General features: G+C 54.0%; 6 protein-coding genes across 6 annotated transcripts; 3 read left to right on the top strand and 3 right to left on the bottom strand.

Annotated features, from left to right (window-relative positions):
- Positions 1-7,281: 7,281 nt before the first annotated feature.
- nas-5 (Zinc metalloproteinase nas-5) lies at positions 7,282-8,601 on the top strand (the record flags this gene model as incomplete). Its single annotated transcript, XM_037318996.1, has 3 exons — positions 7,282-7,581; positions 7,635-7,781; positions 7,843-8,601. The coding sequence occupies 3 exons, from the start codon at positions 7,282-7,284 to the stop codon at positions 8,599-8,601; spliced, it is 1,206 nt and encodes a 401-aa protein (XP_037182453.1).
- A 1,727-nt stretch (positions 8,602-10,328) lies between these two features.
- On the bottom strand, positions 10,329-10,958 carry dctn6 (Dynactin subunit 6; the record flags this gene model as incomplete). Its single annotated transcript, XM_037318995.1, has 2 exons — positions 10,329-10,520; positions 10,569-10,958. The coding sequence occupies 2 exons, from the start codon at positions 10,956-10,958 to the stop codon at positions 10,329-10,331; spliced, it is 582 nt and encodes a 193-aa protein (XP_037182452.1).
- Positions 10,959-11,357: 399 nt separating this feature from the next.
- On the top strand, positions 11,358-12,965 carry CGCA056_v003737 (NADH-ubiquinone oxidoreductase 51 kDa subunit; the record flags this gene model as incomplete). Its single annotated transcript, XM_037318994.1, has 3 exons — positions 11,358-11,630; positions 11,730-12,717; positions 12,793-12,965. 3 exons carry the CDS (start codon positions 11,358-11,360, stop codon positions 12,963-12,965), a joined length of 1,434 nt encoding a protein of 477 aa, XP_037182451.1.
- Positions 12,966-13,532: 567 nt separating this feature from the next.
- Positions 13,533-14,649, top strand: CGCA056_v003736 (uncharacterized protein; the record flags this gene model as incomplete). The annotated part of the gene is made up of 2 exons (XM_037318993.1): positions 13,533-13,581; positions 13,775-14,649. 2 exons carry the CDS (start codon positions 13,533-13,535, stop codon positions 14,647-14,649), a joined length of 924 nt encoding a protein of 307 aa, XP_037182450.1.
- A 215-nt stretch (positions 14,650-14,864) lies between these two features.
- CGCA056_v003735 (uncharacterized protein) lies at positions 14,865-15,845 on the bottom strand (the record flags this gene model as incomplete). The annotated part of the gene is made up of 2 exons (XM_037318992.1): positions 14,865-15,048; positions 15,112-15,845. 2 exons carry the CDS (start codon positions 15,843-15,845, stop codon positions 14,865-14,867), a joined length of 918 nt encoding a protein of 305 aa, XP_037182449.1.
- A 1,127-nt stretch (positions 15,846-16,972) lies between these two features.
- CGCA056_v003734 (Smr domain-containing protein) lies at positions 16,973-18,715 on the bottom strand (the record flags this gene model as incomplete). The annotated part of the gene is made up of 3 exons (XM_037318991.1): positions 16,973-17,919; positions 17,968-18,607; positions 18,683-18,715. 3 exons carry the CDS (start codon positions 18,713-18,715, stop codon positions 16,973-16,975), a joined length of 1,620 nt encoding a protein of 539 aa, XP_037182448.1.
- Between the last annotated feature and the right edge of the window lie 637 nt (positions 18,716-19,352).

Raw genomic sequence — 19,352 nt, 5'->3', positions numbered from 1 at the left:
GATGCTTTGCGGGAGGGTGAAAGATGACGACGACGACAGAAGTTCAGAGACTCGAAAGTCGAAGACGAAAGGGCCTGATGATGAATGAAATCATGAAACAACGGCGCCAGATTGCCGATCCGAAATCCTCCTTGGACACGCCATCTTCCCAGTTCCCTGGGTCTCTTCATCATTTATAGTTCACGCCAGGTGGATTAATGTGGATAGCCGCAATATCTCGGGAGACTCTGAATCGACCTACCGCTGAAGCCGCTGGCAAAAAAGATACGACTGCGACATGGTAATGCCGCCATAGGTCCGCCAAGACCGGGGGGTGTGGACCTCATTTGGCGTGTCGGCCCATCTGGATTCGAGGTTTTTCCCTCTCTCGCTCTCTCTTCATTTTGTAGAACCGATCGTTTCGGGTTTGCGGTCCGCGTTTGTTAAATGGTCATTGGTATTTACCGTCTGCTAGCTTCTTCGCTTGTTACTACATATAAGATTGAACGCTTCTCCATGATGTTTGGTTCCCGAGTCTGTGCCTTCTGAAGTTCTGCCCCTTCGTTCTCTCCCTGACCTTGCTGTCTGTCCCAGCCCCCCGGCTCTGGGCTTGATGGCCACCGTTTTGGCAGGGTAACCAACCCGCTTAGGGTTACATGCTATTGATGCCGGTCGAACGCATCACGGCATCCTCGGCGTCGGCGGCTAAGGTTGCGGCACGCACGGTTTGCGATTCGGGATTCCGCAGAACGCGTGCGATGATCAGATGGAATCGGGAAGTTTGGTTCGCCCGCACATCCACCTCGATCCTTCTGACTTCCTCATTGATCCTATTCGTTTGGAACCCTAGGCTTGGCCCAGAATTCTTCAACGGTTTAAAGCGGGAAGCGAGTGCGGAATGGGGGCTAGTTGCGCCACGTAGCGCCGAAATTTCTGCTACGGGCCGGGGTTGTTCTCGTCGGGGCTCGTTGGAGTGTCGGTGCACTGTTTGTGGAACCGACAACGGTCAACGGACCAGCCTCCGGTCGACGATAGTCGTCTGCTCCTTGTCTTCTGGCCATCTCACCCCTGACTCTCCCACCATTTTCCTTGCTCTTTCCCTTGCTCTCTCGCCGTCTTCCCTGCTCTTCCCCTCTTTGCTGCTCCTTCTCATCCCCTTGCTAGCCTCTGAGCAGCGTGGTTGACAACTTTGACACTCAAACTGTTTTCATGGATTCAATCCCCCTCACTCCTGAAGTGTGGCAATCTCTCACGTTAGTCAGATGTTAGGATGCGAAATTTCTGACTAAGCCCGAGGTCACGTTTCTGATCCCACATGCGGGATCCAACGGTTCTAACCATCTCTGCAATTAGTCGCTCTCCGTAATCAATTCTTAGTGGTGTCGAGAGACTCCAGACTCGAACGTCGACATATGCACACGAGTAATGACCAACTGCAGTCACAGTGCAGCATCTTCCGGCTTCCCCCACGGCACGAACCGTATCCGCTGTCGTGAACATCTTGGTTGGCCAAGGAAAATCGATACGGATGTGCAGGGGTGGGTGAGTGCCGCTGAAGAATTTCTGTGGCGCCTCTTGGGGGTTGTGACTGTTGGTTCGAATATGATCCGTCACATTGAGAACCAACACGCGGTGATGCCTGCCCGACACCGCCAATCAACAGGTCATTGACTGGGGAAGAGCGAACTCGTCGCATGAGAGGATTGATAACCACATATTTGTTGTCGGCTGTCGTGGTTATTCTTTTTTTTATCCATGAAATGGCCCCCGCCGCCCCCAGCCCCTTCTCAGCTGCTGCCTGTTGACCTGCATGAGATGCGAAATGCGCAAAATGCCTCAAGATAACTCAGCACTTGCCGAGGAAAGAGTCGTTGATTGTCAGTCAAGATCCGACGACCGGCGTTTCTCAACAATGACGGGCACGAAGTTGCACGTCTGGCATGGCCAGACACGTGGAACATTCGAACATTCGACGCGTCTATTAATACGCTAGTAACACTGGGAGGCCCCCAGGGCAAGGTCAAGGCCTCGATGCGAGCAAATTGGGCGGTGGAGTCGGCGTTGCACTGGCACGTTGCACTGGCACGAATCTCATCCCCCGGGATATGAGACGATTACGCGAGACTTTTGGCATCTCTGCCTTGTAGACGACCTTTGTTCGAATCAGGCCAACGTCGAATGTTTTCATTTCCCCTTTCGTGGTTCAGGCTGGGCGTTGAAACCCAAGTTGGCCAAGATCATCAGAGAGCGCACGGTCAACCAAACTGCGTACCTTGTTTTTGTTCAGAGCAAAGAGTCTTGGAAGCTGCACCAAACTCTTGACAAAAAAAGACGGCCGGCGGAATGCGGAATGCGGATTGCTCGTATTCAGTAATTGGCAATCGCGTTTACCGACTCTGATCGTCCTGTTCCCAGCGTTTGCCACTTCACGGTGGCCAACCATGCGCTGCGGTATCGTCTCGGCTTCCGTTACAGAGTGCCAGTAGACGCAGCTGCTCACTCTAGTGTAGCCAATGGCCTCCTCTTACTCCAGTAACTTCAAAAACCATAAGTAAGTTGATGGGGTTGTCAAAACACGATTTTTGACGGACGAATGCATGCATCCAGTGTAGAATAGTTAGCTCACCTTCCTTGTCGTGAATTGACTCTTCTGTAGTTCCGTGTCTTATGCCAGTAAGTGGACAGGCAAAGGTTCAACGGAAACTCGGGAAATGTTTCTCGAAGACTGTTTCATTCGCGGTATTTCTTGCATCATGGCAGTATATTTATAATGTCTACTTCTCGTTGGAGAGAGCGCTGGACAAAGTGCCCGTATAGAAACCCTTTTACGAATAGCGTCCACGCACCGGGCGAACTTGACGTGGTGGCTTGGCGCTGGAACTGCATTTTTTTTCTCGCCATATTCTCCCAGGTTGAATGATGCGATCATGTCTAGCTCCAAGACTGCGTGAGAGCCAAGCTTCCAGATTATGCATTTTTTGTATCGAGATATCGAACGCTGGTAGTTAAGAGATCGGTTTAACAGAGGCACTCGCAATTATAACCAGACTTTGTTTCTATGTTACTCTAGTTTGTAACATCTACTTTGCCTAACCCCAAGTGGTCTCACATGTGACTTGTCAGATCTAATAATTTCTAATATCTACATAGCAAGTCTATTATCACGTGGACTTCGAAAAAAGACAATATGAGATACCGAGTCGTATTGAAAGTCATGGCAGCAAGTTCGCTGCAAGAAGAGAATGAGGCATACCGCATACTTGATGATTTGTTTACGGCGCCGTCAAACTCTTAAGCCCTTTCTGTCTCCGGTCGCTATGATTATGATGTTGTTTTCAGAGACTGAAGTGATCATCGGATGCCCTATAGACCATTTAGATCTTGGTTTTAGCTAGTCTTATAGCTTTCTAAGATAGCAATGGAATATGTAAGTCGTCGATTTTTCTTTTGTTTTGATGTCCTATCTGTTATGTTTCCTTTGACACAAGCCTAGTAGCTATGATCTTTCCACAGAGCAAATACGCCCCAAACAGAAATTGGCTCATTGCTACTACGGGACTATAACAGTTTCCCAAGAGTCAAAGAGTCGTGCACATCTTGCTGTGCAATATCTCTTGAGAAGTCACTAACTTCAAGGCTTAATGGCAAGCCAAGCAGTCGTCAGACTTTTGTCACGGCCTGGAAGAAGCCAGCCAAGGCTCGGAAGTCTCAGCCGGAATATCTCTCGCCAGTATGAACGCGCCAAATACAGTGGCCCACAACTGTTCTCCACCTCGATACATTTAGTCAACCGTATGCAAGCCTGCTTTTCAGTACCAACGCGAGTCCCGATCGGCGACCATAGTCTCAAACTTAATCGATCCCGAGCGATCCGTCGACAGCTCGAAACCCTTTCTACACGCGATTTGCGCGCATTCTGGGCTTGAAATTGGATTTTAGGGCAAAACTGACGCTCGTCTACATAGATCAGTCTCCCGAACCGAAGATATCAAGGCTGCGTATCTCGCGAAGCCGTGTCTAATTGAGGTTTGCTGCCAGATGCTCAATCCATCTACGAAGAAACGTCAATATCTGTATATGACCGTGAGACGGCCTACGACTTTCCCAATGATGAAATCATCGTAGCGAGATTGATCTGGTTCCCCGTTCAACTGGACAGTTTCAGGAGCCTGGGACAGCGTGGGCTGAGAATCTGGTAAGCGACACGGTTTAGATACTCCGAACTAGGTAGGCCTGCGAGAAATTTTCATATCAGTTACATTGTTTTTGGAGTATCTCAGTGGTTTAAAAGTCATCAATTCTGCTCGCTCTCTCGTAGGCTCCTTTCTCATTATCACGCCTCAGTCGCTCATTTCATTCCTTCCTTGAATCTGGGAGGATTGCACTCTCATTACACTCCTTGGGGATCATTTCATTTCATTCATTAATTACACCTTCATTCTTTGAGTCCGAACTTATCTTTGGTTACACAGACCTGTCTTTTGGCCACTTCGGCTTCAGTCATGCGCTTTGAGATCTCCTATTCGGGCGGGTAGTGAGCACACGCGACTACGGGGACAACGATGGAGATCACTGGAACTAGTACGACGGCGACTAGGACGAAGATGGACGAAGGAATACGTTTATTGTATTGAATGACAGAATAAGACTAATGAATCAAAAAAGTGACTACTGGGTCTGATTTAGGTAGTTCTCCGCCAAAATAACAAATTTCTAACCCTTGGGGCTCAGCCCAGCAGAGATCAAAACCCTCCTGCGGAAACGGAAGACGGCGAGCCTGCCTGCCATATCGCTTTGACTGAGCGTGGAATCAACAGCAAAGAGGATCTCGAGTTTAGGGTTAAAACAACCACGGGTACCCATATGAATAGTCATACAATGGGTATCCATAGATAGGTCTCTTTCCTCCATGGGTACCCATCAGGAAGACCCCAAGATCGTGGATAGCCACGGGCACCGTGGCATCGGGACGTTCAAGCCCGCCAGCGAATGTGACATGTAGTCGATTGAACACCCTCTTAGAGAGTTCCTGACTGGATAAGATACTGAAAACGGCTGGTTCAGCCCAGAAAAGATAGAAATGCTAGAAAAGACTCCTGAGTCCGGTGTCAACTCGGCACATTGTCCCTCTCGGTCAGCTCCTTGACAAGAATGGTATTCAGTGCCCAGTGGCTGGTGGTCTAGCTTTGAGCATTCACGAACACAGAAAACGTCGTACTAGCAACATCGACGCTATTGTTCAAACCAGCATGTCGAAGCCCAAGTCCGCTCTCAAGAACAAGAACTTCGTCCTCCTCGGTCACCTATGGCCAGGCATTACTCATCCGAGAATCTAACACAGCCAATGAATCATGGCGAGCCCCAATTACATCGAGGTGGGCATTATTATTGCCGTGGAGATTTTTAACCCGTGCCCTCAACTGGCTCCAGTGAACACACAAGGGTTCAGTTTAGCCGCCCTTACCACACGTGATGTTTGGCGTCCCAACGCGAAGGCTTTTTTAACAAGACATCGGGTAAGCAGAAGCTCACGATCCACATCCCGCGACTGACCAAGATCTTCAGATCCAAAGTCCACATCATGGCCGTCGCGTACTGCGCCAAGGACGAGGAGGACATAAAGGCATCAAACTGGATCATTGAGAAGCTTCTCGGCTCTCTAACTCATGTTCAGACAACTTGACTTATGACTTGAACTAGCTGGTCATGACTCATCTTGTCCATTTGAAGTCTTGCCTTACCGACAAGGGCCGTCAATTCCTTGGTAGTGGCGCTGCCGCCGAGTTTCACGGCGTCATACCCACTCCGATTGTTGAAATTGAATTCCGATCACCTCGAGAACATCGTGAACTGGATTTCGAACAACGCTTCTGGCGACAGCCGGCGATTGTGGGAGTACATGGAACACTATCATAAACGACACTTGCAAGTGTACCCTGGGTTTTGGCATGGTTCCTGTAGCATTACGAATAAAGAGAGTCGGGAAGATAGACACATGACAGGACTGAAGTTCATTGTTTCTGGGCTTGCAATAAGTAAAAGAGATAGAATTACTTGTGTCATAGACTGGATACTTGGTGGGTAGAGATGATACCGATTTTTCATTTCACGCAGAGTTGTCTTGCCAGAGCCGATCCTGTTTGGATGAGTCGCATCAGTCTCTGAAGAAAACGACAAGTCTCTTGAATTTTCATACGGGGAGGATATTTGAGTCGCAAAGGTTTTCATTCAAGGCAATCGAACGTTGAAGGATGAGGTGGGAGCTGTACCAGACATGGCTTGGAAGACCTCAGAGATGAAGCGAATAATCTGCCTATGATGGCTTATTGACGTTGGGCAGTAGCTTTAAGGTAGTCTGCTTAAGCAGGTCCTTGGACCTGAAATTGAAATTGATACGGGTAGCATAGTTTCCCTATGCCAAGAAAGACTCACCTCACTTCCACAGTCTCGTAATAGCCCCGCATCTTCCATCGTACTCTCCCGCAATCGTGAGGGCTGAATTGTCACACACGTACTTAGACCCCCATGGTGTTGGTAAGTAGCATCAAAGATCATCGACTTGCTGTTGAACGATTGCATTACCCATTTCCCGTGATTACCATTCCAAACATCGAAATTTTTCCACGCGAGAGCAATGTGTGTTTAAAGTGTTGCTTTAAGCATCTTTGCTGCTGGTCTTTCCGCTGCGATGACACGAGCAAGGGCCTGCGCTTGAAGCTTTTTTTCGGTGTTTTCCGACTGGTGGGGGAGAATCCGGGTGGTGTTTGATCGACGGCGTGGTTGACACTCTGCTGAACTGGTCACCATTCGAAATAAAGGAGGGCTCATGGACTAAGGCGCATTGGTAGATCGTCAATCTAATTACTGGGGTTTATCAACTGTTGATGGGGTATCCCATCGCGTGCATAGGACGAGTCCTGGTCCGGGAGCGCCTTACGAGTCGTGACATCTTTATTTGACTTCACGCCAAAAGCGCGGTGTGTGTGTTCCACTCGTAGAATCTCTCATGATTCAAGCACGAGGAGTTCTTTCGGATCCGGCCCTCGCGTGGCAGTGCCGGTTTGCGTGCGGTTGCTTGGCTATTCATGCTCCCATTTCGCACTGAATGTCTGCATACTCCTTTCTCCTAAAGCTCCGATCGTTCCGTTTGAAGTTTCGTATAAGTACTGATGGCCGACGTTTTTTGCTAAAGTTCTGTCTCTTTATCGCGTCTGCGAACAACATCAATTCCGATCTCTATCATTCTTTAAGAGAGATATGTCATTCATTTCTAAATCGTCATTCTTTTGCATCCCTTGAAGTATGGCTTCTACTATTATGAAGGGGGCGGCGGTTGCCCTTGCGCTCGCGCATCCCACCCGAGCCGCTGTGTTCCCTGAGAACATCTTCAACCGTTCTGAAATCGAGGCCATGTCAATGGAAAAGCGTGGCTCAATGGCACCCTACAGATTGTGGGATGCCGCAACCGTTCCCTACATCCTGGAGGGCCTCCCCCACGACTTGTCCGACTCAATCAGAGGTGCCATGAGGCAGTGGGAACAGTCCACCTGCATCCGGTTCGTTCCCAAGACAAATCACGAGGCTTGGGTGAACTTCAAGAAGGTGAGAATGGTCCCGAAGTAACTCAAGATCGCTATCTCACAGTTCCAATCTAGTACGATGACGGCTGCTATGCGCAACAGCTTGGCTCCCCCGGCTCAGGCGAGATGATTGTCAACCTCGACTACCCCAACGCCTGGGAGAAGTTCATCAGTGTTGGCACCCACAAGGCTTGCTTGGAAGCTGGCACTCCTGGCCATGAGGTTCGTGACACACAACGTGTGCGCTTCGCTCAAAACTCAGCTGACTCGTATCGTACAATAGCTGGGCCACGTTATCGGTCTCACCCATGAGCACCAGCGGCCCGACCGAGACCAGTACATCCGCATCCTGCCTGATCGCATCGACAAGGACCACCTGGATCAGTTTGACATCTGGACCGGCGCCGACACTTCCGTTCCCTTTGACTACAACTCCATCATGCTGTACAACTCCAAGGGCTTCGCAAAGGACACCAAGTGGACGTGGCTCGTCGGCGAGAAGAGCATGAAGCACACCATGGAGACGGTGACGGACAAGAACATCGACCCCTGGGACTCCCCCACCGACAACGACTTCACGGCCGTCAACAAGGGCTACGGCTGCGAGGAGTACTACACCCGCAAGGTCGCGGACTGCCTCGCGGGCTCCCTCCCGGCCAACGGCGACTTCTCGTCGTACTCCTTCATCCTCGACTACTTCACCGAGGAGTACATGCGCAACAACGGCTACACCCACGTCGGCGTGCACCAGAACTGCCGCGCCAACAGGAACGACATGGACACGGACAACTGGGGCTTCACGACGCTGAACGGCTGGGGTCCCCGCGCGCAGTACAAGGTCACCACCAACCGCTGCAAGAAGGACTACGACCGCCACGCCAGCCGCTACGAGGTCGCGCTCTGCAAGGGCGACAACGAGGACGCCTGCGATATCAAGTGCGGCCTGCGCCGCGTGTGCCCGTTTGACGGCAGCGGCAAGCAGGTCGACAGCAAGGCTATCGACGTGACGGACAACACTCTCTGGGTCTGCCACCCGCACTAAATTCAGGCCCCCCGCTATCTTGACAGGGGTTCCCCGGATTCAAAACGAGTGGGCGACAGGAGGTCCTGCGGCGTTCCCGTGAAATTTGATCGGTGGGCTGGATAAGATGCCGCGCAAAGATTCCTCTTCGGCGGACAGGCTTTCTGGAAACCGAAGTTTCGATTTAATCGTGTAGATAATATGAGTTCAAGTCCATATTTCATGTTCAAACAGTTCATCGCATCTTTCGAGAGTTCAGTGTCTAAGCGTGGTCCCAGCGCCCGTAAGAAAGTCGTTACGAATTCCGAATGACGTCTGTACCATCGATAATGCAATCCCGTTGCTCATGATTAGTCAACTCTGCAATTCGAACAGACTGCTTGAAGTTGCAATTTCTTTCCACCCTCATGCTAAGATTGAATGCAAGCCATGTTTGTGCGGCTGCGCCTGCGTTAGCCAGGATGGAGCTTGGACAGAGCGCCCTATGAGATGAAGGATGGTTGAGCTGTGTCATGCTAGGGCTGTCCATTTAAACTTTGCGCGCTGGAGAAGAGACGAACTGCCCCTAAGATCTGGTTCTGTAGTGGAAAGGAGGGGGGCTATTTTTGGTCATGTCCCGCCTGTCAGGCTGTCACAGGGCTGCCAAGCATTAGAGCCATGCATCCATCATTCATCACAGCTTGTGTTGACGACGGGAGCCTCACGGACAACATGGCATTTGCGAAACCGAAATGGGGATCCTTGTGTATTGATACGATTCTTCGTTGTCACTAATGTGTATTTCGTTCTCGCGTGATCGCAAATTGGTGAAAGAAACCCCACAAGAATTCCCGCCCGGATGGTGAGGAACAACCCTGGTCTAGCAATGGCTGTTTCCACCCTATGGCACATGACGAGACTGACGCCTTTTGCCTTATACAAGGACATACCGGCGACTGTACCGTCTCATCAACAGACCGGTAACATCACATAACCCTTGCAATTGGTGGCATACGAACGGTACCGCGAGCTTGGAGGTGGTGTTCTTCAGCTAGGGCCGCGATAGATTAACCTTGTTTCAGAGACAATGCCAGTTAAGACAACTACTTAACGACCACGAGACTACGTTGCCCTCTTTAACTGTTGTCGGAAAGTCTGGAATCAGCTTCTCTTTTTGCGATGACGAGAGTCTAAGTGCAATGCTGGAATATTCGGGCCGTCAGTGACCCAGCACATGATGCATTCGGAATCATGCAGCTGCCAGCAAGGGTAGAAGCAAACAAACGCAATTATCATGAAGCATTGAATCTCCTGCCAAGGCCTCCATCTAAATAGGTTCCGATAGGAAAGCTTGGCAGGAACCACAGATTGGACTTCTGTAGTTCCATACTGTCTAAGTGCATCTAGCAGGGAGACTAGTTGCTGCTATTGTTATGGAGCAAAGTGATTCTCGTTGCTGGCGTCAACCAGCCCCTATCTTGATGGTGAGGATATGGTTAGCCAGCGGAGAGAGGCTGGTTAGGAATCATCATGAAAAGTCTCAGTAGATGAGGCAGGAGGAACAGTTGGGTTCCTGCCGTTGCTCTCAGGTTCATGTAGGTCAGCCCTGCCCCCTGCCGACCTCTTGGACGAGTTGTGACGATAGCCTGCTGACATCCAGGGACACAATTAAGCAACCCCTGCCTTGCGCAGACACCCCTGATACTGAATCATCTCCTCAAAGCGCAAGCTTAATCGACGTAAATTCGGGGTATCATCATTGTACTTTGTTAACTCAGCCACTTCTCAGCCTTGTTGGGTATCAGCCTCCTCAGCACATCAATCTGCCGCGCCTGCGCCTTGTGCTTCAAATCTGCAACGCCGCGTCGATCCGTCCGTCTCTGGCCGTTCGCGTACACCACGGTGAAGTCGGGAATCTTCTCGCCGGGCTTGATGACGGTGAGGGGCGATATCGTGCAGTTCTACAACCGTCAGTGTCTCTCTTCTGTCATACACGACGTCGCACCAACCTTGCCAATGATAGCTCCGTGGCCGATCCGAGATCGGACTCCGATCACCGTGTCCGACCCGATTTCTGTGCCTCCTGCCTCGACAACAGCTCCGACTTCTACTATCACGTAGTCGCCGAGCGCGATGCCTCCGCTAGCTTCCTCGTCTCCAACTGCGCCAATGTGTACTCGCTCGTGGACGATGCAGCGGCGGCCCATCAGGATGCTGCCGTTCGTAGACTCGAGCTTGCATCGGGGGTGCAGCACGCTTTCGGACTGGATCGTAACTGAGTGCGTCCCGACAAGAATCGCGCTGTCGGACACGGTGAGGGAGGAGGAGAAGTTGACTGGTGGTCGCGGGCCGGTGTTGGAGACGGCGGGCAGCATAGAATGCCGCTTGTTAGACGACATGTTGAACGTTGTGCGCTGGATGCTCCGGCCCAGATGATGTCTATCTTCGTGGCGGTAAAAGACGCATTCTTGAACTGCGCGACGATCGCAGGCCCCTGCAAGATGCCTGTTGTCGACGCGTCGATAATTCGTAATGGATGAACAGTGACTGACCGCCGTGGGGCAGCGACATCTTCTCTTCCCCAGAGCCTTCCCCAGTGCATAACCCCGGTTGATGCATTGATTGCCTGCACGTGACTGTCGAGCTGACTCAGCGACCCGCATTGGCCAATCAACGCCAACAGAAACTAAGCATCATCGACTCGGCCCAGCAGAGCTTCGCTTCCCACGACGACGAAATCCTCCGACCGACCCAACCGTCCCCATCCACCCCCGACCTCTCCCCTCCAAACGCCCACGATGGCTACCCCGAAGCGATTACCAGCGCAGGCCGCGCAGGCCGCCCGAAACTTCGCGACAGTACGAACCTATGGTGGACTCAAGGACCAGGACCGTATTTTCCAGAATCTGTACGGTCGCCTGCCCCCGTCTCTGGCCTCGGCGAAGAAGATGGGCGATTGGCACAAGACGAAGGAGATCATTCTCAAGGGCCACGACTGGATCATCAGCGAGGTCAAGGCCTCTGGTCTGAGAGGACGTGGAGGCGCCGGCTTCCCCTCCGGATTGAAATGGGTAAGGTCGCCACAGCGCTTTGGCTTGCGGATTATTTGCCGCGGCAATCAAGGGAAGGCGCCGCCGGGTCACTATTGATGCTAACGCATCGCCAAACAGTCTTTCATGAACTTCAAGGACTGGGACAAGGACAACAAGCCGAGATATTTGGTCGTCAACGCCGATGAGGGTGAGCCCGGAACTTGCAAGGACCGCGAGATCATGCGAAAGGACCCCCACAAGCTCATCGAGGGATGCCTCGTCGCCGGCAGAGCCATGAACGCCACCGCCGCCTACATTTACATCCGCGGAGAGTTCGTGCACGAGGCCGCCGTCCTCCAGAATGCCATCAACGAGGCCTACGCCGACGGCCTGATCGGAAAGAACGCCTGCGGCTCCGGCTACGACTTTGATGTCTTCATCCACCGCGGAGCAGGTGCCTACGTCTGCGGAGAGGAGACCTCCCTCATCGAGTCCCTCGAGGGCAAGCCCGGAAAGCCCCGTCTCAAGCCTCCCTTCCCCGCCGCCGTCGGTCTCTTCGGCTGCCCCTCCACCGTCGCCAACGTCGAGACCATCGCCGTTGCCCCTACCATCTGCAGACGTGGTGGCAGCTGGTTCGCAGGCTTTGGCCGCGAGCGTAACCAGGGCACTAAGCTTTTCTGCATTTCCGGCCACGTCAACAACCCCGTCACCGTCGAGGAGGAGATGTCGATACCCCTGCGCGAGCTTATCGACAAGCACTGCGGTGGTGTCCGCGGCGGCTGGGACAACCTCCTGGCCGTCATCCCCGGCGGTTCTTCCACCCCTATCCTCCCTAAGACTATCTGCGACAACCAGCTCATGGACTTTGACGCCCTGAAGGACAGCCAGTCCGGTCTCGGTACCGCGGCCGTCATCGTCATGGACAAAAGCACCGACGTTGTTCGCGCCATCAGTCGTCTCTCTCACTTCTACGCCCACGAGTCCTGCGGTCAGTGCACGCCCTGCAGAGAGGGCAGCAAGTGGACCGACCAGATCATGAAGCGCTTCGAGAAGGGCCGCGGCCGGCCGCGCGAGATCGACATGCTCCAGGAGCTTACCAAGCAGGTCGAAGGCCACACTATTTGCGGTATGTTTGACTCGCCTCCATGACGTCAATGATGTCAACGACTTTGACTGGACCCGATGCTAACGTGACGTGCAGCTCTCGGCGAGGCTTTTGCCTGGCCTCTTCAGGGTCTCATCAGGCATTTCCGCCCCGAGCTCGAGAAGAGGATGGAGGAGTTTGCCCAGCAGAACGGCGGCGCCAACGCGCTGGCCGGCGGCTGGGACCCCGATGCCCGAGCCCAGGGCAAGTTGGTTGCGCCGGGACAGTAAAAGGCTGAGGGGTTTCGCATGGTGGTAGACTCGCGCCAGAGGGCTTGTATATATTAGCATCGTACATTGTGATAGAGCCCTCACGCGCAGGCGTTCCTTTGTTCAGACAGACCTGGCTTGTACTCTATCAGCAACGTGTTTCAATTCGTTAAATCATGTCTGTTCCTGGGTGCGACGTGAATGTCCTGTTATCTATACTGGCGGTACACCAGAAGGCCACAGTCCCAGGCACAAATCTGCTGCCGACATTCTTCAGCCATCGGCGTTAAGCCTACCAACCAATCAGAGGACCGCATTTGATCAGCTGGCATCCGCCCCAGCCAGGATCCCGGTCCCCAGCGCCGGACACCGCACGCCTCAAACTCGGCTCAACCCGGTCCAAAGACCCTCCGACCACGGCCACGGCGGGGCGCCTCTTTGTTGTTCAACGACCATCGGGCCTGAGGATTTCAGTTGAACGCCTCACAGGAACGTCGGATGAGAATTTGATCGGACACACTGATTGATTGAGGGAGCACTGCAGCGATTTAGCGATTTCTTCAGGCCCGACCGGAGGGGTATCTCAAGATGACCTCGTTCAAATATGACCAGTTTGTCGCCTTTGGCTCGGATAGCGGTGAGTTACTCTGTCTCACTATTTTCTTCATACCGAACATGGCGATTTTGGGTTCACTTGAGAAGTCAATTCGCCCCGTCAGATCCCAAAACAAGACCTCAATCCCACGCAGAAATATCCCATCTCATCCCACTCACTCAGCCCCTCACAAACCCCCCATTCTCCCCAAAACCGCAAAACTAACATCCTCCAGCCGGCCTCGAACGCATGCTCCGCGGCCTCCAATCCCTAACGGCAATCCTGACAACCTACCCCTTCCTGCTCGCCCTCCTCCCCGCAGCAGGCCTGCCCCTGGACGCGGCCCTGATCCTCGCAGTCCTCGGCCCGCTCAAGGGCCACCTCAACCTCACCCGCCGCTTCATCCGCTTCTTCTGGTTCCTCAACTCCTTCGGCGCTTCCTACAACCTCTACACCGCCGCTCCTTCCCAAGCAGCCGGCGCGGGTAAGGGCGCCGAAGTGTGGCTCGACATCCTGCGGTTCACCCTCCTCGGCCTCTACGGCGGCCTCGAGTCCCTCACCCTGCCGGACCTGCTCGGCGTGCCCGGCCTCGCGCCCTTTGGCGCCGCGCGCACGAAGGCGTTGAATTTAGAGGCGCAGCGCTTTTGGTTTCTCGCGCTGACGTGCGGGATCGCGGCGAACGTGGTGAGAATGACCAAGGCGTTCGCGTACGCGCCGGTACCGCAGCACGGCGAGGGGTATGGCACGGGCCAGAGCCCCGTGGTGGATACCGACAATTTGGGAGCAAAGGAGAAGGAGGAGGGAGAGGGTGAGGAGCCGGAGAAGATGGATTTGAACGCCGAGCGTCAGCGGTTGAAGGCGTTGGTGGTCAAGAGGCGCGAGGGGATGAGGAAACGGCGGAGGCAGGTCGCGTTCAAGGTCAAGACGCTCGGCCGCAAGGTGGTGTCCGACACGCTAGACTGCCTCATTCCGGGTGTCATTCTGGGGTGGGTTAATATCGGGCCTGGGGCTGTTGGGATTGCGATGCTTGTCACGACGTTGCTGACGAGTAGGGATATTTGGGAGCGGTGCGGTGCTGATGTTGCGGTAAAAAGAGGTCTGACGCAGTAAACGTTCAAGAGGATCTATTTGCATGGTTCGTGGTAGATGTAGATTATAGATTTATAGACTATTTGGAAGGATCTCTGCGCACTGCCGGCGCACATACGCTTCCACCTTGTCTACTTGTCCAGATGGCACTAGTCTTGGATACAGCATCCTGTCTTCACTCTTGATGCTTCCGTGCAGGTAACGCCGGCGCAGTTATTGCCAACTACGAGTCAACATCAGATCGCCGTGTGAGCAGCGACAGACATGGCAGGCCTGCCCCGCTCCGGGCTCTCGGGCAGACGGATGCGGTACTTCTGCGACCCGGCGTCCTCATCGCCCTCCTCATCGTGGGAGATGCGGATCCTGGCCCGCTTCAGGAGGGTAATCTGCTGCGCGACGGCAATCACAAACTCAAACGACCTATCTCCATCAGTCAGCAAACCTCACGCTTATAAACAAATCACATACAGGGAGAGAACTCACGCGACAACCAGGGCGATCGCCCCAATGGTATGGAACGTCTCCCACGCATACCACCGCCCATTCCCGTTCACATTCGTCACCGCAATCCCAAACGTCGTCGAGCCGAGCGCCAAGTCCACCACCGAAAACAGCAGATCCCGCCGGTTCCACTTGCGCGGCACATCCCCCGCAAACCCCATCAGCAGCATCCCGGCCTCCTCATCATCGCTGTCGTCCGGGTACCCGCTCCGGCCAAAGATGCACTTCACAACCCCAAAGTCGAGCGTCACGCCCTTGCGGCGCCCGTGGTGCGCCGGCGGCAGGATCTCCGCGAGGAGCGAGAAGGCGAGCCAGAAGAGCTGGAAGAAGGCGACGACGATGAAGAAGGTGGCGAAGGAGTAGTGCCGCCGGCCCTCGAACTCGAGGACGAGCAGGACGATGGCGAAGACGAGGGCGAGGGCGCGCAGGATGGCGACAGTGCGGAGGACGAAGTTGGCGGCTGGTTTTGACGGCGCGGCGCCGGTGGGGGAGGGCGGCGTGGTGGGACGGTAGACGTTGGGGTGCAGCGGCCGCGGGGAGACGGCGGCGGGCGGCGCGGGCGCGGGCGCGGGCGAGGTGGATGTCGGCGAGGCCATGGTTTTGTAGGTGCCGAGACACTTGATGGATGCTTCCCTGGTGGTTTCGATGTCGATTGGGTGGTAAGGGTAGGTGTCCTGGGTGGATGATGGGATGGAGTTGTTGAGCTGATTATGCATTGACACGGACTCATCTGATGAACACGGCGGAGGGCGGACTGGTTATATAGCAGATTCCTCTCACATCACTGAGGCTTTGCGATTCAAGTACGGCGTTTCAAACTCGTAGATGGATGGAGGGAACCGAAGTCCTTCCAAGGAGGCAAGCTGGCAGTGCCCCAGTTCCAGACTGAACCCCAGCCCCTCCCCTCAAGTCGGAACCGCAAGCGAGGAATGCAGGAGAGAGAAAGAGAGCCGCATCTTTCGCCCGGCTTGACTGCACCATCCTGTTGGAAACATGTCGTCCAAAGCTTGGTGCAGAGGTTGCAGCCAGTGAGGTGTTGTGGAATCTCGGTGCCTGGAGTACGTGCAAACAGCCCCTCCCCTGTGTTGTTGTTGGTGCGGCGCAGGTCGCTTATTGGACGCGGGCGGCGGATGCGGGGTGCTGGGCGGTGCAAGGGGGCGAGGGACTCTTTTCCGTTCACGCCATTGTTTGACGTTGGCTGTTGTTAGTTAGCGGTCGAGTGTCTAACGGGCTGTGTTGCTGTGATGGTGGTGAGAATACTGCGTTGTCTTCGTGGGAAGCAAGTTAGTGTGGTGATCGACGACCAAAGTCCCCCCTGCTTTGCCTCATTTTCAGCCATGCAACGTTGGGGGTGACACGCGTACTTGAGAAAAGGCAGAATCACTTGCTGAGCGAAAATCCAGGAGGAATCGAAAGGACTTGAGATAAGGCTGAAAAGGCGATGATCAAGACTTGTAAGGCGGAGAGCGTGATAGCATTGCTGATGACAATGACAGCCAATAAATTCAAACGGATCTGCTGTAAAACCTGTTGACTTCATGTGTAAAGGCGTCGTCCAAGTATATCCGTTTGATGTAGTCCATCTTTCCCAGTGTATGTGCCTTCTCCTTTTAACAGTCGTTACCCAGTGGTATCTTCGCTGATGATAAATTGCATCCGTCGTGTCTAAACTAAACGCTGCTCTAAATCCCTTCTCTTGTCAAATCACGCAGAACCCGGCGGTACATGCGAGTTTCAGGGCATTAATGCTGTTGCCTGGCACCAAAAAGTCTCCGAGCGTCTCGCATGAAGTTGGAGTGACGCAAGCAAACCAACCGCTGTCCAAATCGGCTCCAACCGATCGCTACCGTCGCCCGGTTACGCGATAGCTACCCGTCCCGACTGAGACCTTCCACCCGTCGTTGACCAGAGCGGCGATAACACCCTGCCTCAGTCGCGAGACGCCTCCGGCGCTATGGAGGCCGCGGCCCGTAACAATCGTGAAGCCCTCCTGAGCCTTTCGCGCCCTATACTCACCCAGGTTGTTCCACCAGTCCCACGCACTCTCCCGTGCGATGCGGACACCATCGGCCACCTCCACACCATGAAGATCGATCTCATTTGCGGTGCGCGTGCTGCCGACGTGTATGTCGGCAGCAGCACTCTTGGCCTTGGCGAAGCTTCTTGCTTCCTCGCGGCCGCGCTCGGCAAAGAATCCTGCTGCCTGTCTGTACAAGTGGCCCTTCTTGTAAACCTGGCCGGCGGTGCTGAACGAATGGGTGCTAGCATCGCGGTGAATACCGGCGGTGTCCATTGCTTGTTTGTAAGTGCGAGGCCCGAACGTTGGGCTGTTCATGAGCGTCGGGCTGTTAAGCGGTCGCCCGGTTGGAGACATGAGTGACGTCTTTGGCGATGCAACCTTTTGCCAGCCCTCTGACGAACCCTCCAGTTCCTCATTCGCCAGGGGGGCCAGTTTGTAGCTGATGTTCAAGCGCTGCGCTGGAAGCTTGCCGAAGTACCGGTTCAACAAGGCAGCAACTTCCTCGGTCCATTGATGGTCGCTACGGGTGACTTCTACGAGCGGGGACAGCAGACTTTCAGGTATATGGCGGTACTGCTTCTTCAACTCGTGTACGTGTTGCTTTCCGTGTGCACTGTCACTGTCGTCGACGACTACCCCTTGCTTGATGTACCGTTCCAGGAACTCGATGATGGTGCCTTCGACGGATCCCTTGTGGGAGTCGAACACGTCAGAGACTTCTTCAAAGGGTAGGTCAAGCTTCTCCACGATGAAGAGGATCTTTTCAACTCCTGGGACAAGTTAGTTTCAGCCCGTGGTCAATATGCTGTTGAACCTACTGTCATTATCTTCATTGTTTGGCGAGCTGTCATTGATGCTGCTGGAGCTCGATGAGAGATCAGTATGCAGGTCCTTCTTCTTCTTGCCCTTGCCCCTCTTCTTGCCGGACGGCTTCGACTGCTCCGGCTGGAAGAACCCATCGATGCCTTTGGGCCGCTCGCCGATGGACTCGAGGAACTGAATGTTCAGCAACGTCTCCAGAGCGGACTGGAAATCACCCTGTGCCTTCTTGAGAGCAAAGCTGACGTCGTGGGGTTTCAGGTCGGAGAACATCTCCTGCAGCTGCACCAGCTTCTCTTGCTCTGAGTCGCCGTCGAAGGTCTTGATGCGCGGGACGTCATACTCCAGCTCATCTGGGGGAGGGGGGCTCGTGACGCCGGTTCTCGCCGAGTCACAGTCTCTCAGGTGGAGACCATCAGAGATGTTGGTCGAGCTGTCTCTGGTGTCCGTGCCAGCGTCATTAGAGCTGAGAGCATCGGGAACACCACTGGCGTTGAAGCCGCTGGCCTCTTCAGCCAGAACGTCCTGCGCAAGGCTCTGCAGCATGCCCCGGACGTCGTTGAGCTGGCCGGCATCGCTGAGGTCCAGCTCACTTGCGATTGCAATGACAACTGTGGGGTCTAGGAGGGGAAACTCCGCCTGGGATGCGGTTAACAACAGTCTAGAAGATGTTTGTGGCTTGCAGTATGCACGCATCAGCCATGGAAGACTTACCACCAGGTCGTCGAGTTTTGATGATAATGCCATTAGATCTAGGTAGGCTTCAGGGTTCGAGGTATTGTCGCGAAATCCAAAGAAGCAAGCTACTCATACTGAGACGGAGAAAGACACTGGTGTTTCACTGGGTTGGTCGGGCCAAGACGATAGAGACTGGCCGATCGCGACAGAGGGCGGTTATGCTGTGGTCCTGTTCGGGGTGTAGTACGATGCGATACAAGCTCAGCAAACAGCAATGGACGGCGATGAGGTTGGTTGGGGTTTTGATGGCCGACGCCAGTGAAGTATGACGCTGCGGGGCTTTCTCCGACTGTGGGTGCAGACGTCGAAATTTGAGCCGGACTCGCGCTACCAGGACGCTGGAAAACTCAAACACGCGCTCGCGGAAGACGTCGATGATTCATAGGGTTGTCGAAGTCGAGGTGCATGTTTCCCCAGTCCGATTTTCTCAGGGCAGAAAGTCAATGACTCTGCTGGTTCCAGGAGGATGGGTCACGCCGTCATTGCCTTGGGTCGCCTCGATGAGTCTCAGCACGGAGGAAAAGCCATCAGCACCGCACCCTTCACACAGACTGAAGCCCCGCCATGGCACGTGCGGTGCTGTGGTTGCCCGGTATCAGATACGTGGCTCATACCGCCCGCTTGATGTGGCTGATGCCAGCAGTGC

This window comes from Colletotrichum aenigma, assembly GCF_013390185.1.
Source record: "Colletotrichum aenigma strain Cg56 chromosome Unknown KSG_Cg56_contig02, whole genome shotgun sequence".
Taxonomy (NCBI): domain Eukaryota; kingdom Fungi; phylum Ascomycota; class Sordariomycetes; order Glomerellales; family Glomerellaceae; genus Colletotrichum; species Colletotrichum aenigma.
Note: the sequence above shows the minus strand (reverse complement) of the source record. Positions and strands in the feature narration are given on the sequence as shown.